The sequence below is a fragment of the Rhipicephalus microplus genome, unplaced genomic scaffold, assembly GCF_043290135.1.
Source record: "Rhipicephalus microplus isolate Deutch F79 unplaced genomic scaffold, USDA_Rmic scaffold_12, whole genome shotgun sequence".
Classification (NCBI taxonomy): domain Eukaryota; kingdom Metazoa; phylum Arthropoda; class Arachnida; order Ixodida; family Ixodidae; genus Rhipicephalus; species Rhipicephalus microplus.
The window spans coordinates 44,713,735-44,734,589 of record NW_027464585.1 but is presented as its reverse complement, the minus strand read 5'-3'; the positions used below and the strand labels follow the sequence as shown (position 1 = coordinate 44,734,589).

Sequence of the window (20,855 nt, the reverse complement as noted above, 5' to 3'; positions counted from 1 at the left end):
TATCTCTGTCTATTCACTCTTTTCAGGGGAAATACAATAGTCTTTCGACGACATTTTTAGTCTAATATGCAGATAGGGGGCAATTTTTTTTTTTTGTGGCAATTTTTTGTATATATATTTTTTTGCACTCTAGCTGTGTCTCTCTTATTGATTTTTCATTCCTGCCACAATTTTTTTTTCCTTTTGCATCTTTGTCTATGGAACTGTATTTTACTTTGTTTACCACTTTAATTTTATAATGGCAATGTTCTGGTTTGCAAATTTATTGTATAACTAAAAACCCCTGTGCAATGCCTGAATGGGCCTTTAGGGTATATATTAATAAAAAAAGTGTTGATTCAAAAAGCGGGTGACAGAACAAATAAGTTTATGCCCTGTTACTAACGCTTAATCAGGAACGCGTAGCGGCAAGTGTGAAAAAAGCAAAAAGGCAAAAACTATCAGTTTTTATTTCAGTGAAGATTCATGTTGGCACTAAGAGCTGTTGTTTCAGAAAAAGACACTCGGTAAATAAATGTTTCAGAGTATATTCAAAGAAATTTAGAGCGTTTGAAGACTTGTGATCCACTTAGAATTTCTAACTCGGAATCTATCATCTTATCACTAAGTGAACAACTTTCTTTGTGCCGTAATTCATTCGGTATAGACATAAAAGATTTATATTATTGTTTGCCCCACTGTGAAGATTTGAAGTGTATAAAGCAGTGCATGAGAGAAGATAATGATGAGTTGTTGTTTCAGTGCCAGTGTGGCATCTCTATTGCGTCGTTTTTAGAGCTCATGCAGGCCACCTAAATTCTACCGTTGTGTCTTGGAAGGGAAATAATCCAAAAATCTGGTATCTGCATTGAATCATGAATATACCTGTAATTAGTTATATTTTTTCTTGGGTATGTAGACGGGCAGCTGCAAAAGCATTTGAATTGGTTATCATCACACGCTGTTTGATATGTCCATGACTTCTTAGTTCTACTGGACATTAACAATTGCTCTGTACTGGTTTCTAATATAAAGAAAGATGTTAAGGAGAACGAAATGTCAGCGTTTCACTCTGGAGTTTCAAAAACTTGATGAGCTACAGTTTCCCGATTTAAAACAGGCTTTCGTCAAAGATCACATATATAGCAATACCAACCTAGATTCATAAAGCCAATTCTGAATTTTAATTCTGGCCACTCAAAACCATACAGGGAGCCATTGCGTCAACTGTGCTGGGTGCTGCTCTTCAGAAGTTACGCGAGCACCTTATGGCGCATGCGTTTGATACACAAGTTGCTCGCCTTGCAAATTCTGGCTTTCCGGGTGACGTGATTTGCTCCTTGTCGGAAAAACTTATTTCAAAGATCGAGAAGTTTTAACATTGTGATTCTAGTGCACCAGAAATTAGCAAGAAAAAGAGGCAGGCAGTTATCCCATACATACACAGGATAGCACATGGTTTGAAAAATGTTAGTGCTCGTTATTGTATAAACATGTCATTCTCAGCACGTAATAAAGTGCATATTGTGTGTACTTTGGTGGATAGAGCATTGTGTCAGCAGCCAGGGAAAGGGAACAAATGTGTCTCCAGTCATGTCCACAGATATGCTCCTTGCACTGCTGGCATGGTTTATGGGATTCCACTGTCTTGCAGCTGCGAATATTTAGGTGAAATGGGCCGTTACATAAACGTGCGCTTAAGAGAGCATGAGCTAATGCTATCAGATGCTAAAATCACGTCTAATTTGGCAGCTCGTTGTAGGCCATGTGGATGTGTGCTCGGGCTGGGCAGAGATGCCCGAAAAATTATTCTGGAATACAGATATGGAAATGCGTGGTTTGGAAGCATAAAATACAGATACTGAGATAAATTTGTAATTCATGTGACAGGATATTTCAGAGATACGTTTGCAAAAAGACAAAAAAGTATTCCAGAATACATATAATAACATACTTTTCTCTATGTTGGGGATAGTTATACTCCATACAAACATTTGTTATGTGCAGCATAATATTTAAAATGTGCAGCACATTGAAACTCGCAAATGAAATTGATTTGTTATATTTTTGCCATTCTCTGAGTGCCATTAAGGCATTACAAAGGATGCTTACACTGCACATAATTGTTAATAACCACATATTTACAGATATCAGTTGCAATAAAAAACTATGGCATATGAGAGCATCAGTCACACGCATTGTACACTGAAATCCAGAACTCAACAGCAACAGTATTAGTTATGCTAGAAGGAGCATAGTTCAAGCGAAGTGCTGGAACCATAAACAAACGAACTTCCAGTTGAAGGTTTAGTGTTTTCTAGAAACGTCTTAGAAAAGGCAGAAAGAATTAAGAACGGCCAAAACAAGAAATGCGAAAGGAAACTCAAAAAGACCTCTTTCGAATCGCTGTTTGGCCATGCTGGCGTTTTTCAGAAATGCTCTGCAGAAAGAAGTATCGTAGATGGCACACAGCACCAAATTCTTTGGGTGGTTTGTGGCTTCTGCAATAAGCTCCAGTTTTTCAAATGGGCACTGCAAAAGAAAAGTAAAAAAAAAAACGAGAAAAACAAACACTACTCGTTCAATTGGCATGAGGAAATATATTTAAAAAATGGCGCCCATTGTGCAGTATACAATACTCCTCACAATGAAAATATCTGCACTGGAATTAAATATAGCAGTATAACATTGTTGTCACGCTTAAGCAGGCCATCATTCAAACACATTCCAGTTCTGCCTGAAGGAGCACAATGGGATGCGGGTAGCAAAGCAACTAGCTCGCTTTCAAGAAGATAGGAGTCAGTTTCGCCCTCAGCAGAAAGTAAGATAGGTCTCAGTCAATTACACTTAGAATGCTCCAGACGGGCTCGTTCTCCTCACGGGGCCTCTTCAGTCGTATCTCCACAGACGTTGACTCAAGTTGTCCGGAATGTAATGAACTTTTTTGTTTCTTAGCGCACATGCTTTGGCAATGCTCCGCGTTACCTAACGGCCTTCTATCCAGCGAAGCCGACTAGGAAGAGGCACTCCGGAGCCCATCGCTCCAGGCAATCCAGAGGGCCCAAGAAAAGGCGGAACATCACAATGTCCCCCAGTCCAGACTTAGACGCGGCCAGCGGCTTCCGCGGGTCCCCGATAGGGGTTCTCGCGAAAGCTCCTCAGGATCACATAAAGTTCATTGTCTGTCTGTCTGTCTGTCTGGGTCATTCTGTGCCAAACGCCCAGCCATTTTGGCGACCATCTCAAATGTATTCGAAATAAACAATCATGCTGATTCACTGCGTTGAAAACAGTGAAGTGCTAAAATTTTTCTGAGAGAAAAAAATTTTTGGTCATGTGGCTGCCTTCTGAGTTTCCTGAAAATGTCGTTTGGGTGTTGTTTGTGGAAAAGTTTATTTTAAAAGTAGCACTCCTTCTTTCTATACCAACATTGGTCTACATGTTAAGCAAAAATGCTTGAAGCTAAGTAATATTAGTGTAATTTTACTGCGGCGCATATGCCTACAAGAATTTAGCCGAAATGTCTTACGTTTGCAGTTTTTTTTTATTGCAATACTGCTGTTTGTATGAATACCTGAGTAGTGAATACTTTCTCGACAAAAGGTATATTTTTGGGAAAAAATATTTTCAGACCTCTCAAGCAGCTAAACGTTAAAAGAAAAAATCACAAATTTTGTAAGTCGTCGTTTTTGTCCATATTGAAAGTCAATTTGCACCTTCTGGTGCTATAATTAAGTCACCTTTATACCTAAATCAAAAGCAAATAAGCAGTTATTTTTATACACAAATTTCATCATTACATTTTTTGTTTCAAGGAAAAAAGTAATTGTGAACTTTTCCATTGGAGCCCATCTTTCAATCTGGTCATACGACAGCTGCCGCTTGGAAATTCCACATTGCCGTCAATAGGAAAGTTTCAAAATTATTTTCTTCCTTAAAACAAAAAATTTAATGATGAGCTTTGCCATTTGAAAAGAAGTGCTGATTTGCTTTTGATTTAAATATTAAGGTGACTTTTGATTTGACCACCGCAGGGTGCAAATTGTATCTTAATATAGACAAAAATGACAATGTTGTGAAATTTATGTTTTTTTCCTTTTAAATTTTATCTGCCTGAGAGATCGAACAATATTTTTTCTTCAAGATACACCTTTTGTGGAGTAAGTATTCAGTACACAGGTATTCATACAAACTGCAGTATTGCAATAAAAAAACTGCAAACATAAGACATTTCGGCTCAATTCTTGGAGGCGCATGCGTTAGTAAAATTGCACTAATATTACTGAGCTTCAAACACCATGCATAAGCAGCTTTGCTTGACATGTAGACCAAATTTGGTATAGAAAGAAAGAGCGGTACTTTTAAGAAAAATTTTCCACAAACAACACCCAAATGACATTTTCAGGTAACTCAGAAGGCAGCCACGTGACCAAAAATGTTTTCTCTCAGAAAAATTCTACCAGTTCATTATTTTAAACACAGTGCTCCAGCAAGATTTTTTTTCGAATACATTTAAGATGGTTGCCAAAATGGCTGGGACGTTCGATGTATAATGATCCAATTACATAAATGACTTGCAGAATTTTTACTTTATATATCAGACATTGCTGCCCTGATTTGGAAACAAGTAAGGCATATCAGACATCTCATTTTCAGTATTTCAATTAAGAGAATAAAGTGGGCTAACATGGGTTTCATGAAATATGATCTGCGTTCATAACAATAACAGTAACAGTAGTATTGATCTTTCCTTTGATGCACAATAGGGAATTCACATTTACACCAGATGCTTGTCAACTCATGGCAGAGATAATACACACAAGGGAGGTAACCTCACTGGCCTCCTTAGTAGTTCTTGTCAGATTGCTTATTCTGCACTTCTGAGTAATAGAGCTGCTGTTGCATAAAGGCTGTATACCAGTGAGCTTACTCGTTGGCGCCTCTCAAATTTACTGTGGTAATGAGCACACAGTAAAACCTGCTTATATCATTGGTAGCCGAAGTCGCAAATAGTCCCTCTGCACGCGTCATTTCACTCTAATCAAATAATTTCGGAAGGCTCTACATGTGCAAAACATGACCAACAGGCAGCCGTTTGATTCCGATGATCTAAGCATGCAACTTATGTTCAAAGGTCGTCCGTGGACCTGCAGTGCCAACATAACGAGTTAACTCGGGGAAAAAACGAAAAAGGTCGTAGCGGAATGCCGCTAACTAAATTCTCCAACGTCCACGTTTACGTGGCCTTCGCCGCGCGGTACCACACTGCGCGGAAATTATACGTAGGACGGCTATCAGAGCTACATACGGCTAATTTCACCTAATTTTATCTTCCGCGGGCACTTGCGATGAAGCACGTGCACTGTAGCGCTGCAAGCACGCCTGCGTTTTCTTGGAGGATTGAATTCGTCCTTTCTAAATGCAACAATTGCATTATGTGTGGTTGACTCGTCGCTAACCTGTAACTTTGATCGTCCGCAGCTGCTACCGACTAGGCAGCTAGCCTCTTATAACATCCACATTAATTGCTTACCTGGCTACCACGTTTCGTCGGGTGCACGCCGTCGGCCTTCAGCATCCCCATCAGCTCGCATGTGCCGTCCACGAAAACGCAGCCGTTCTTATGGCACAGCGCCTGCAAAATGGCATTCGTCTCCCCGGCATCCGTGTTGAACGCCTCCAATTCTCCGACAGACAGCGCCCACTGGCACTTGCGCAAACTCGCTTGTCTCGACAGAATTGCAGACACTACAACACGGATTGACGGATTGTCATCAAGAATTCTGGAGATCAGTGATCGGAACCTGGCAATCAGCACGAGGGGTTCTTCACTGACATTGTTAGTACCAACGTGAAGAACGACCAAGTGCACATCTGCCAGAGCATGCGCAATTAAAGAGAACAATTTCTCAATCCGCACACCGCTGAATGAGCGAACCTCGACATGTGTCCTGGAGCTCAATGTGAAAGACCCTGCGAGGTCCTTCAACATTGAGTCTCCGGCAACGAGCGGCGTTGTTCAGCAGCTATGTCGGTGAAGTCGGTAATTGAAAGAACGAGGGCCTCTTGTCCATCTTTCATCGTGTCAGGGGGATCGACTGGGTAACGGGACAAGCAGTCGGCATCCTTGTGAAGTTGTCCGGATTTATAGAATACGGAAAAAGTGTACTCTTGTAAGCGCAGCGACCTAGGCGTCTTATAGGGTCCTTGAGTGAGGAGAGCCAGCAAAGCGCATGGTGGTCCGTAATAACTGAGAATGGTCGGCCATACAGGTACGGTCGGAATTTCGCAATGGCCCGGACGAGAGCTAAGCACTCGCGTTCTGTGATGGAATAATTTTGTTCCGAGCGCGACAACAGTCGGCTTGCATACGCGACGACGCGGTGCACGCCTTGTTGCCGCTGCGCCAGCACTGCGTCTATGCCGTGGCCACTGGCGTCAGTACGAAGCTCCGTGGCGGCAGATGGGTCGAAGTGTGCTAGGACTGGTGGATTGGTGAGAATGTCAACGAGCGACGAGAAGGCGTTTGCTTGCTGTTGGCCCCAGGTGAATGCGACATCCGTTTTGAGGAGGCAGATTAGAGGACGGGCTACTTCAGCAAACTTCTCGACAAAACGACGGAAATAGGAGCACAGTCCCAGAAAACTTCGGACGTCCTTTGCTGAGCGGGGTGTGGGGAGGTCGCGAACTGCTCGGACTTTCGCAGGGTCTGGTTGAACGCCCTCAGCGTTAACAAGATGGCCGAGTAAGCAGATTTGACGTTGCCCAAAGTGGCATTTGGACGAGTTAAGTTGCAAGTTGGCACGTCAAAAAACATCAAGCACTGTGGACAGACGGGTAAGATGGTCGTCGAAAGTAGTCGAAAAAACAATAACGTCGTCAAGATAGCAGAGGCAGATGGTCCACTTCATGCCTCGAAGGAGAGAGTCCATCATGCGCTCAAAAGTCCCGGGGGCATTGCATAATCCAAAAGGCATCATCTTGAACTGATAAAGTCCATCAGAAGCCACGAAGGCCGTCTTCTCTCTGTCTTTGTCGTCCACAGCGATCTGCCGGTAGCCTGAGCGAAGGTTTATTGAAGAGAAATATTTGGCACCGTGCAAGCAATCGAGTGCATCATCTATGCGCGGTAGGGGACAGACATCTTTCTTGGTAATATGGTTGAGATGGCGGTAATCAACACAGAATCTCCAGCTATTGTCCTTCTTTTTAACAAGTACAACGGATGAGGACCAGGGACTAGATGAGGGTTCGATTATGCCCTTATGAAGCATTTTATCGACTTCTCGCTGTATAATAGCACGATCCAGGGCTGACACACGGTAGGGTCGTCGGCGAATGGGTCGAGCGTCACCGGTGTCGATGCGATGGGTTACTACGGATGTCTGGCCCAAATTACGGTCGCCGAAGTCAAAGATGTCCTGATAAGAAGCAAGCACACGGTAGAAAGCAGAGGCTTGTGCGGAGGTGAGCTTGTCAGATAGCATTGGCTTGAAAAGGTCAATCGTGGCTTGAAAAGGCGAATCGGTGGTTAGGGCGGAAACTGTGTGGTCGACCAGTGGTGTCAGATGCGCAAGTGACATGCCGCGAGGAATAACTTGCGTTGAGAAGCCAAAATTGAGGATGGGAAATGAAGTTCGGTTGTCCTTAACGGTAACCACCGTGTTGGGGAGTGCAACATGACGTGTCATGGCCACGTCAGAAATTGGGGCGGCAACATAATCATCATTGGGTACTGGAGAATATGGCGAGAGTTGGACTTGGACTGCGGCTTGCGGCGGAAGTATGAGGAAATCGACAGAGCGTAGACGAGGTGGGCTGGTAAAGACGGTCTCTGAGAAGGATGGTAGTTCGAGCCGAAGAAGACCTTTGGAACAGTCAATGAGCGCAGCGTGTGAAGTGAGAAAGTCGAGTCCAAGGATGAGGTCATGAGGGCAATTTTCCAGTACAGCGAACAGAACTGAAGTTTGATGCTCAGAAATCGTTAATCGCGCAGTGCACATTCCAAGCAGAGCAGGAGTACTCCCATCCGCTGTACGAACGGTAGGTGCAGTCGCAGGTGTCAGAACTTTTTGGAGGCGGTGGCGGAGGTCTGAGCTCATCACAGATATTTGTGCACCGGTATCACTAAGAGCAGTTACAGGTAAACCATCAACGAGAATTGTAAGAAGGTTGCACCGCTGGTCGGAAGTAATCAGAGGATTTGCAGTCCGAGTCGTGTATGCAGCGTCACCTCCGGGGGCTGCACCGGCTAGTTTTCCGAGCGACGGTCGTAGGGAGACCGAGAACGATGGTGTTGGGGCGAGCGGAACTGACGACGCACGGGCGATGGCGAGCGGCTGGTCCGACGTTCTGGATTATGCTCTGCACCTGTCTCAACACGGCAGGACGGGGCATAAGGTGCACGTTCGGAGCGAGGCGCCCAATCATGGAAGCTCGGTCGAGATGATGAGGTCCAACGGCTGCAGCAATGGCGAGCGATGTGTCCTATCCGATGGCACGTGAAACATATGGGCCGATCATCATGAGTGCGCCATTCAGCTGGGTTTCGTCGTGGCGCGAACGTGCGGTTCGGAGTGGTAGCCGCAACGACTGGAGCCGAGCTGGAAGTAGCAGGGGCATTTTGATGAGGTGGCGAAATGCCCATATTCGCAATCTCTTGGCGAACCACGGCCTGTATCATGGAAACAGCATCGAGGTTGTGTCCTGGCGCGCTGACGCTAGACATAGCGGGTGCCATAGTCTCGAGTTCCCGACGGACTGTTCTGGTGACGTTTTCCGGCGCTGGTGGTTGATGTAGTGTGGGCAAATCTTCACAAGAGGACGTAGCCGCCGTGTTGGGAAGGCGGTCAAATCGGTGAACTATGCGCCTACTTTTTGCCCGTTCGAAGCGACGACATGCTTCGATGACCGACTCCACCGTCAAGCAGTCCTTGCACAGGAGAAAATTGCAGGCGTCATCGGCGATTCCTTTCAGGATGTGTCCGACTATGTTCTCGTCGAGCATGTCCTTGTCGACCTTGCGGCACAAAGCCAATACGTCCTGGATGTACGCGATGTACGGCTCTGTGGATGTCTGGGCACGAGTCGCAAGTTCTTTCTTTGCGGCCACTTGACGTCCGATGGCTTTCCCAAATAGATAGCGCAATATCTGCTTACAGACGTCCCAGCTAGTCAACTCTTCTTGATGTGTCTCGTACCAGAGTTTTGCCGTGCCATGCAAGTAGAAGATGATGTTCGCCAACATAAGCGTCGGATCCCAATGGTTGCTGCTGCTGACGCGCTCATATAGAACCAGCCAGTCATCGACGTCTATGCCACTTGTGCCGTTGAATGGGCCTGGGTCACAAGGTTGCACCACAACGATCGGTTGCGGGGTTGACGAATCTTGTTGACATTGAGTAGCCTGGTCAGTCATCATGGTAGTTGCAATGCGCCGTCCGCTGCAAAGATCCAGCTCGTTGGGCTGTATAGCGAGTGGTACCCCGCACCTTCCACCAATGATGTTACAGGGAATAAAGTATACACTGGCGAGCAAATGCGTACTGGCGAATATATTGGTGAGCAAATGCGTACAACGCTGCTGCAGTCCGAGCACGTTCACGTTCAGCACTTCGTCGTTGTCATCCTCAGCCATCTACTTAGCCCGTGACAATATATCTGAGTTCATTAAATGCAGTTAAAACATGTAGGTCTATGTAAGGACATTATAAATACTGCCTTGAACAGTGTAACAGTGAAATACAAATTTAATGAGTAAACTGCAAATCAAGTGCAATGTTATCAATGCAATAATAATAATAAATGAATATATTACTAACATGATTATAATAGTATTGTTTTGTTTCTCCATACAAAGTAACTAATTGCGAGGATTAAAAGGGGTGCACAGGAAGGCAATGAGGTATATTTATATTATAACAAATGCAATCTAACGAATTCTCCTACTGAATTGCAAACGAAAGCTGGTCTATTAACACTATAAGGTAGGGCGAAAATAGCAAGACTAAAGATTTTGTTTGAATTAATTCATAGTGACATAAACATCGACACGTCAAAAGTAATTTTTTTCTGTCGTTTTGAGTTAACACATTACAGGCACTCACAAACACTTATTAAATACACTTTCAAATCAAGTTGCTATAAATATTCATACTTCCCCCAAACCATAAAAGAATGCAAACCAAATAAGTCCTCTTGGTACTGTTGCCTCACCTTTCACTGTGTCTTTAGATATGGTACAAGCGTCACGCATGACTGAGAGAACAGAAAACAAAGAAAAGAAGGCAGTATTTGCCGAACAGTATAATAGACAGCGCTTTCTTAAGAATTACATAGAAACTGCAGTTGGGTAGAGATAACTAGATGGCGCTGTACCCCTACTCTCAGATTGGCTGCATGGGGGGGCTGTGTCTGGGTATGCATAGAACGAGCGGATCTCTCAGTCTCCTTTATAGACACCATACGTAGTGGATCGTTGGTGGGGCATGAACGAAGCAGAGTGGCGGGCACGTTAAAGACGCTTGCGCTCGGCTCTTTTGGCACGCGTCTCATCGGTGTTACCCATGCGTCATCTGCATTCTCGAACGCGATTGCATGCATAGACGCATGCATGGACGGACCCTTCACCCCACTCATCATCAATCACTCCATGAATATGCTGTAATTTTTTTTAATTTTCTTTTTTTCTTCTGGGGTTTAAAAAATTTATTATTATTTTTCCTCATTTTAACTTGCACATATGTTGTAATACCACCACTATTATTATATTCTAAGAAAGCTTATTCAGCAGCTAAGTACGTCTATATCGCCTTACATTTCATACAACACTATGCAGTATAGATTTAAAACTACGCTTCAAAGTTAGATTCCACTTATTTACTCGTAAATTGTGCCATTCTCTTGATGCAATGCTCATAGACTGAACTATTTTAGAATTTTCTAACACATTTGACAAGGTCAGTCATAAACATTTACTTTAAAATTGAGTCATCTGGACCTTGGCTCTACCGAACAAAGTTTAGTACTTTGAATGCTTCGCATGAAATTGAACTCACTTTGTGCTCAGCTAAGCCCAGCTTATTTCTAATTTTAACTGCCAATGCCTTTTCTTTGCTATCATCTAAATTTCGTCATGATTTGCTGATAATAGTGTTGTCATTTGTGAAATTACTAACAGAAACTATTTGTACCACATGTTATAGATATATTGCTAAAAAAATAGGGTAGAATTAATCTGAAACTCCTGCACTAACTATAAAGTTAGTGCGGGATAAATACCATATTCTTTCGTCACAATCGTAAAAATGCACGTGGCGGAGGCATACTCATCGCCACCAAAAAAAAAAACTATCATGCTCTCTAATCACCACATCTTCACAACTATAATCATTATGGGTAAAATGCCGTGCCCCTCCCGAAGCAATAATACTTGGCGTATGCTATAAGCCCTTTCGAACTGACCCAGACTTCCCTCGCAAACTTAACGAAATCTTATCTTAGCTAACTAATAAACACCCTAACGCACGTATTCTGCTTTATGGGGATTTTAACTTTCCCTCCATTAATTGGCTCAATCAGGTTTCACCAACCTCGGGAAATACTGAAGCAAGAGAATTCGTCGATGTTTGCCTCAACTTTAACCTTATTCCACACGTAACTAGTGAATCCTCAAACATTTTAGACCTGGTACTAACAAATAGCCCCGGAAGCTTAAAATCTATTGCATACTTACGTGAAATCAGCAATCACAAAGTCATTCATACCATATTTAACTTCACCCCAAAAATACGCCCCATTTTCTGCAAAACGATTCACTTGTATGATAAGGGTAATTATGAATTAATTAATCGTGAATTACGAGATTTCCTACCATACTTCGAACTCAATCTCGGTTCCTGTTCTTTCAATGACAGCTGGCTAATGCTTAAGGACAAGATAACTGACTTGACTAATAAATTCATCCCCACAGTGAGCTTTTCTGCATATAAAAATAAACCATGGTTTTCGAAAAGTTTGAAAACACTTGAAAATGAAAAAAAGCGCCTCTTCCGAGCTGCGAAGTTTAATGGTAATGCGTGCGCATGGGGCAAGTACTCGCTGCGGAAGATGCTTATTATGCTGAAATTAGAAAAGCGAAACAGACATTCTATCACAATGATTTATCTAAAATTCTGAAATCTAACCCTAGAAAATTCTGGGAAATCATAAACCCGCAACTAACACGAGAAATCACACTTACAAACGATAAAAATGAAGACGTAAGCGACACTGTTTGCGCCAATATTTTTAACACCGCGTTCTCATCAGTGTTCACTAAAGAAGCCAACGTACCGTTTCCTACGCCACCTACTACGACATTACCAGTGATGGCCCCTGTTGTGTTATCCGTTAATGGCATTTCATCACTCATTAACAAATTAAAACTTTCATCATCAGCTGGCGTAGACAATATTAACTCTAAATTGTTAAAAAATACTAAGGAAAAAATTATTGCAGTGTACTTTTCGATGATATTCTCATTGTCACTCGAAACAGGAATTTTACCAGACGACTGGAAGGAGGGAAAGGTCATTCCAGTCCACGAATCAGGTAACAGACAGTCCCCCCCTAAATTATTGACCCATCTCTCTAACAAGCGTCCCCTGCAAAATCATGAACATGTTATATATTCACACATCATGAACTTTCTTGACAGCAACAATTTTTTTCGTTCTTCCCAGCACGGATTTCGTAAATCATTATCCTGTGAAACCTAACTTGCTATATTTATTAATGATATACACTCTTCTCTCGACCGTCACTTTCAGACCGATGCAATCTTTCTCGACTTCGCAAAAGCCTTTGATAAGGTACCGCACAAACACCTACTGTTAAAACTTTCCCAGCTGAACCTGCACCCCAACATTCTTGCATGGATCACACAATTTCTTACTAACCGCTCTCTGTTTGTCTCCATTAAAAATACCCATTCTAGCTCCCTTCCAGTAACATCCGGCGTCCCCCAAGGATCTGTACTCGCTTCCCTTTTGTTCCTAATATATATTGCTACGATACTGAGGGGGCGCGTGGAAGAAGAGAAGAGCGAAGTTGGCACGAGCGGTGATCGGCAAGATCCCTGGACTCTCGCATTCAATCATCTCCTGTAAATAAAGGCATCTCATCATAACAAGATTGGTGGAGATGCCGGGGTACAGTGGAGCGATCCCAGGCGAACGACCACGGAAGCGCTACCTCAAGAACTACGCCGAAGCCGCCGACTGGCTGGTTGACCACCGCTCTCTATGGATCCGATTGCTGACGGCGACACCACGCACTCTTTGTCTGGCGCTACATGGCCCCGACACATGGTACCACGAAGCTTGTCTGGGAGGGTCGGAGAAGACGTCGACGAATGGCTGAAACACTTCAACCGCGTGAGTAAATACAATTGTTGGGATGCGTCCTCCCGGTTGTCCAACGTTGGATTGTTTCTTCAAGGGACGGCGTTGGTGTGGTTTGAAAACCACGAAGAAACAATAACGACCTGGGAAGCGTTTGAGACAGAAATAGCGAGCTGCTGCGGGGACCCATTGATGAAGAAGCGCGCTGAGCAAACTTTGATGCAGCGTGCTCAAGTTCCCGGTGAAACATGCACAACGTACATTGAGGAGATTCTGAAATCGTGCAAGTCTATAGATTCACGCATGAAAGAAGATGACAAGGTAGGGCATCTCCTCAAAGGGGTTGCTGAGGATGTCTACAATTTCCTCATCGACAAGGACACCTTGGCGTCTGTAGCGGACGTAATACAACACTGCCGCACGTTTGAGACCCTGATTGCTAGGCGCATCACTCCCAAATTTGATAGACTTACCAACGTCACCACCGTTGCAAGTGTCGATGTCCCTCCAATATCCTCCTGTGATCTTGCCTCAATGATAAGGGAAATTATACGCGAAGAACTTGGACGACGTGATGCTATCAACCCGCCGAGAGCACCTACTAACAACACCTCCCCGCCATACGACGCAATGTGTGCTGCCGTTGATGCCACGCTATATGATGTGCCCCAATCAAGAGCACCAGAGCCCCCAACCGACAACTTACATCATCGCCGTGGTTTCCAGAACGCCTCCCGCCAACCACCTACAATGGTGTCTTCGTGGGACGATCATGGGCACATGGCGCCTCGTGGAAAGTATGGCGACGTGCGTGAGGCCCCAGTGTGCTATAACTGCGGTTTCCGTGGACATGTGGCTCGATTCTGTGGTCAAAGGCGTCGCCCCCAGCAGCGCTACTACGAGGGATCATCAGCTTCTTCCCGACAAAACCGCTGGCGCGGTGGTATGCGTTCAATGCGGAACGCGTACGTTAGGGACGGCTTCCATCAAATGACCCGCAGTGATACACATGTAGGACGCGATTTTCACCGGAATTTACGCAACGACTCGCCTTCCTCCGTGCGAAGCTTGACGCCCCCCACAACACGCCGGTTCCGTTCCCCATCTCCTGGTCGACGCGTCACCTCCCCGCCTCCGGGAAACTAGGTGGTGCGGCCAATAGAGGTGAGGTCGCCGAACATTTGTCACTACATCCGCCTATGCCTCCACCCGTTTTTATGACGCAAAATAGGGTCCCCGTGCTTATTGATGGACTTCCTACGGTGGCTTTGATAGATACTGGAGCAGCTGTTTTAGTGATGAGTCTTAACTTCGAATTGCGGCTAGGACATAAAGTGATGTTTCGCTGGGACACTTGTGCATCATTTCGTGCAGTGAGCGGGAAGACACTGTGCCCGATCGGTGTGTGTGTTGTTAGAGTCACTTTGGGTGACAAGGACTTCGAGGCTGAATTCGCTGTCCCGACCAGCTCCACCCATGACATCATCTTGGGGATCGATTTTTTATGCGAGTGCGGGGCTACTGTAGATTGCTGGTGCTGGCGAGATTATGCTATCGGCATTTACTGACGATCCTAGGTGCTGTCAAGGATCTATCACCGTCATTGAGGATGTTGTCTTGCCGCCCAACTCGATGAAGACCATACGCGTTGACGCCTCTGCCTCAAACGCCGGAAAGTTTGACGTTCTTGTGGAGCCCATTCCTCTCAATTGTGCCAAGAAAAATGTGCTCGTTCCACATTTTGTTCTGTCGATCAGTGATAGGCGATCGGCCTTATGGGTGTCGAACTATTCAAATGAACCTGTTATGCTACCCTGCGGAATGCGACTCGCCCTCTTCGAACAAAATGCGACCAGTTTTATTGCATCTTTAAGCGACGAGAAAGTAGATCCTATTCGTGCCACGTACCATACAGAAGCCAACTTCGTTCTTCTCTTCTTCCACGCGCCCCCTCAGTATCGTAGCATTTCTTACGTCAGGGCCCGTACTTCGCCACTATGACCAATCTGCTGCCACAGAAGTTCATACCGACGCCAGTGGTGTAGGTATCGGCGCCGTCTTGGTCCAACGCCATGGAGCTGCTGAACACGTCGTTGCCTATGCCAGTCGCATTTTAAGTAAACCGGAGCGAAACTATACTGTCACAAAGCAGGAATGTCTCGCGGTCATATTCGCTGTGCACAAGTTTCGCCCTTATATCTATGGACGCCGATTCTCGATTGTCACGGACCACCATTCTTTATGTTGGCTCACTGGACTACGGGACCCATCTGGTCGTTTTGCTCGTTGGGCGTTACGATTGCAAGAACACGACTTTGAAATCTGTTACAAGAGCTGACGTCATCATGCCGACGCCGATTGCCTTTCACGACTTCCCCTTCCGTCAACCGAGTGTGACGCTGACAACTTTGATGAATATTTGGCTGTAGTGAATACTCCGTTTCCTGACCTAACAACTTTTCGAGCAGAGTAACGCAATGACAACAGTCTCGCTTCTTTCTTTATTTCCGGAACGAACGGTCAATGTGGTTTCATCGTAAAGGATGGCGTTCTTTACAAAAAGAATTATTCCGGCGTAGGCCCTCGCCTACTTCTAGTTGTGCCTACAAGTCTACGACAACACGTACTTCGAGCAATGCACGACGACCCAACATCTGGCCGCATGAGTTTTTATAGGACATTCTATCGCACGCAAGAACGCTTCTTCTGGTCGAAGATGCGTAAAAGTGTGACTGCATACGTTGCGAGCTGTGAGCAGTGTCAACGCCACAAGCGTCCTATAACTCCGCCAGCTGGACTACTTCATCACGTTGCACCCGCGAGTTCACCATTTGACGTCGTAGGTGTCGACCTGCTCGGCCCTTTTCCGCAATCAACGAACGGCAATCGATGGATTATTGTTGGCGTTGACCACCTCACACGTTACGCCGAAACTGCGGCGATTCCTGCGGCAACGGCTACTCAAGTTTCACAGTTCATGCTGTCACACGTTATATTATGCCATGGATCCCCCCGTGTCATCATCGGTGATCGCGGGCGGCAATTTGTTGCCGATGTAGTTGAAGACCTCCTTCGTCTTGCTTCGTGCCATTTTCGTCATACTACCCCGTATCACCCGCAGGCTAATGGTTTGACGGAACGAACTAATAGGACTATCGTCAACATGATTTCCATGTATGTTGATTCTGGACACAAAACATGGGACGTGATTTTGCCGTTTATAACTTTCGCCTACAACACTGCACAGCACGAAACAACGAGATACAGTCCATTTTATCCGCTCTACGTACGCCAACCCCACACAGCTCTTGACACTATCCTTCCTTTTTCTGAGACTGATCAACCTACTCTCGCCGAAACCATTTGCCGCGCAGAAGAGGCCCGGCACATCGCCTGTCTTCGAACTTTCGTCTCACAGAAACGCTCCAAGAATCGTTACGACAGAAGTCAACGGCACGTATGGTTTGAGAAAGGAGATTTGGTGTGGCTTTGGACGCCGCTTCGCAAGCGCGGCCTCTGCCAAAAGTTTCTGGCCAACTACACCGGTCCGTTTGTTGTCCTGGAATGTCTCAGCGATGTCACGTACGAGATATCTCAGCTGTTGTCAACTGGCCGCCGCTCAAGCAAGACCAACGTCATTCATGTTGCCCGTCTAAAACGCTGTCATCATCGCAACGAAGCCTAACTCGCCCAGTGGGCATCGTCTGCAAAGGGGGAATTGCTACGATACTGAGGGGGCGCGTGGAAGAAGAGAAGAACGAAGTTGGCACGAGCGGTGATCGGCCAGATCCCTGGACTCTCGCATTCATCATCTCCTGTAAATAAAGGCATCTCACCGTAACAATATTAATGATCTTCCTGTTCATTTATCTTCCCATATCCGTTTATTTGCCGACGACTGTGTCATCTATCGCACAGTTACTAACATTTCTGATCAAACTACACTCCAACAGGATCTGGATCTCGTGCAACAGTGGTGTGATCTTTTGTTAATGAAGCTTAACCCCACTAAATGCAAACTCGTCTCATTTCAACGCCAGCGTAATCCTTTATTATTCTCATACCTAATCTCTAATTCCGCTATCGAACAAGTTCAGTCATATAAATACCTAGGCGTCACCTTAACATCTGACCTTTCCTGGAACACATACATCAACAACATCATATCATCCGCGAACAGATCCCTCGGTTTCCTAAAGCGTCATTTGCGTCACGCACTACTAGACATAAAACTTCTGGCTTACAAATCACTCATCACACCTAAACTAGAATATGCAGCGCCCATCTGGAGCCCGCACCAGATATACCTAATAAACAAAAAAGAATCTGTGCAAAATCGTGCCACTAGGTTCATTCACTCTTCATATTCATACGACATAAGCATATCATCCCTAAAATGTGACATTGATATTGCTAATCTTTCTGTGCGTCGCCGCATCGCCAGCCTCTGTTTGTTTCACAAGTTCTTTCACAGTTCTCTCAATCAAGCACCTTACATCATCCCACCAATGCGCATATCTCACCGCACAACCCACCCTTATTCAATCGCACGCGCTCGCACTACTACTTTTGCTGCCTCATTTTTTCTTCGCACAGCAGTGGACTGGAATGGCCTTCCCCGGGACATTGCAGCGATCACGTGTTCATCAAGGTTTGCGCAAAACATTAATACATATTGTTTGTGAGAAGATCACTCTCTCTAACCTCCATTTGTTAACCCACCCCTTATGTAATACCCCCTCACCGGGGTCTTTAAGGTAATAAAGGGAAGTGAAGTGAAAGTTAGCAATGCTAACCACATGCTTGGCTTGTACCAGAAATGTCGCACCACTTCTTCCTTTTTTAATGTTAACGTACAATCAAACCAAAACATGTGCGCGCATGTGCCTTTAACACATTTTGTAAACAGATTGGTCCAATGCCTATGAACAAGCCTCACCAATGCCTTTTGGCCTGTTTGACACTTCAGGGCCTTCGATGCGCTGTAAGAGCACAAGAAAACTTGTGGGTCTTAAAAGTGACTTGTTTCAAGACTTTGCAATATTGTCACGGGGTCGTGACGTGGCCAAAGACAGAAAACTTCGTGTTGGGATTTAACTGTTTATTTGAGCGAACCTGTGCCTGGTAAAGGGAAAGTCTAATTACAGCAGCAGTCTTGCACAGATAGCAGTCTCGGACTGATAGCGGCGAACGCAGCGTCGGCCTTCGATCAACAACTGACAAGCTGCGAAGCGCGTCGGCATTTATACCCTTGCATTTCCGATGGAGGCGGAAATGTTGTAAGCCCGTGTGCTCAGATTTGGGTGCACGTTAAAGAACCCCAGGTGGTCTAAATTTCCGGAGCCCTCCACTACGGCGTCTCTCATAATCATATAGTGGTTTTGGGGCGTTAAACCCCACATATCAATCAATCAATCATTTATACCCTTGCCGTCGAATGTTGTAGCGTTATCGCTGGCGGTGGCGTAGGCTCCAGAACAATCTGTACCGTTCGCACAGTGGGCGTGATCTTGTCGAAATGATCTACTACAGTCCGGAACCTTCTCGAAACCTGCAGGCGCGGTTTGCGCCGAGAATCGTGTGGTGTTTCGGAACGATAACAAAAACTTGTGAAATGGAACGTGGCAATATGATGGTTGATTGAAAGTGATAAAATACTGAAGTTGATAAATGAGTTAGTGGTGGTGTCTTGTATAATAATATGCATACTCTGTGAAAAAGAAGCAAGCATGTAAATTAGTAAATTCATAATGAAAACATAATGACATCAGTGCAAGATTGGTTGTTGTGGTATCTCACCTGCAGTTTGATCGTAATTATGGAATATGAATGTTTAACTATCTTCAGTTTTAATGAACTGGCATTTAGTTTGTGAATAGCAGTATGCTAAAGAGCATGTACATATTCTTGTTTGGTTGTACAACAACAGCGTTAGAAAATATCTTTAAAGAATGAGTGGTAAAAAATTTGTGGCACGAGCCAAGAACATTATTAGCATTGCTCATTTTGTAGTCAGCCTAGACATTCAAGAATAATTTAACAGACATCTGCCCAGCCAAGTATTTAAAATTACCAAGGATGTTTCAAAGGACGACTACATAATAATTGCACCTGCATGCATGAGCTCGTGTCTCTCAAGTTTCATGCATGTGCTTCGTCATGGCAGAGCGTGGTGCAAATACACCCAATGGTTGTCGGCCGCTGTTTGGTACACAAGTTGTGCAGCAAACCGAATTTGACATAAATTTTAATACAAAATGTTTCATTGCTATTTCCCAGTTGATGTATTATTTCCATTGCAATATAAAAACAAGTACATCAAATACTGGCTGTATCTCCCTTTGCAGCTATGATAAAGACTCCTAGCGATCTTAAAAGTAGGAATCGAGTATCTGGCGAAAACATCAAGCCCTTAAAATCTACAGAAGTGTTAAGAAAGGGTAAGTGACAATTGTATAGATAGCAAAATCACTTTCGTAAAGCGAAGCAGCCCGCTGCACTAGATAAGCTGTCATGTTTAATGCGTATAACCTGCCCGGGATGAAATTTATGATACTTTCACACATTTTCTTTTTATTTGGTGTACTTAACATCTTAAATTTTATTAAACTAGTAAAAAATATTTAGTTCTAGAAATAATGGCGAGTGAATCAAATAGCACAGTATTCAACTTGGTATGTGAAATCGTAGAATATTTTGCACACCCTTCGAATTTGGCAGTTTCAGAATTTCCCTGGGACACATACTTCTCCATATGGTCTTTACATGTTTTCTAGAGAAAGCTTCTGGGCCATCATCGTGAAATAATTTTTTTAATTAAGCCATCATAGCAAGTGTTATACTTGTACTTCATTTGTTTTTTGCAAAGCAGTTGTAGGGTTCACATATCTCTATTTTCAAGAAATATGAAGTGAATGAATGAAAGTATAGTTAGGCAGCTAACTGAGTGATATAATGACCCGCATGGACTATGACCACTGGAAGGGTGGAGTGGGTGTTGTTACACGTGGACTTACAGGCTGTTAAGGGTAGATAGACAAATCTGGCTGATTGTGCGTAAGTATTAGGGCATGTCAGTTCAGATTAAATACCAGACGAAGATTACAGGCAGCAGTCCTGATAGATGTGAACTGTTGGAAGCAGTTCAAGCTGAAAAAGAAGTGGTGTATTTAATTGTGACACATTTGTTGAAACATTGAAAACTAGGAAAGTTTCTCGAGCAGGCAATGTTAAGTGATGTTTTTGATGACTGTGACATTGCACACTGTCACTCTGTGCATGTGTCTGTTTCCTTATATATTTTCTACCAAAGCCACAAACAAAGAAAGATGGCAGTTAACTCGCGTCCTGTGTTTCCTATCTTATGCAAGTGTCATTCTGCCCTTTATTACCTTAGGAGTACTTGTTGCTGGGCAGGTTGGTATAACATTATTAGGAAAAATTCTAGACGACGCGAATGTGTGGTGCAGTGTAAATATTTTCTGTGGTTCAGCT

General features: G+C 44.3%; 2 protein-coding genes across 5 annotated transcripts in view; both read left to right on the top strand.

The window, feature by feature from the left end:
- The window catches only part of LOC119166781 (methylthioribose-1-phosphate isomerase), a 373,314-nt gene that overhangs the window by 9,425 nt on the left and 343,034 nt on the right, over nt 1–20,855 (top strand). The gene's annotated exons all lie outside the window — the stretch shown is intronic.
- Nucleotides 1,632–20,855, top strand: part of LOC119166784 (uncharacterized) — a 45,861-nt gene continuing 26,637 nt past the window's right edge. The window contains exon 1 of the mRNA XM_075882520.1: nt 1,632–19,801. Within this exon, the coding sequence (XP_075738635.1) occupies nt 13,263–14,507 (1,245 nt within the window). The 5' untranslated portion in view covers nt 1,632–13,262 and the 3' untranslated portion in view covers nt 14,508–19,801. The remainder of the gene's footprint in view (nt 19,802–20,855) is intronic.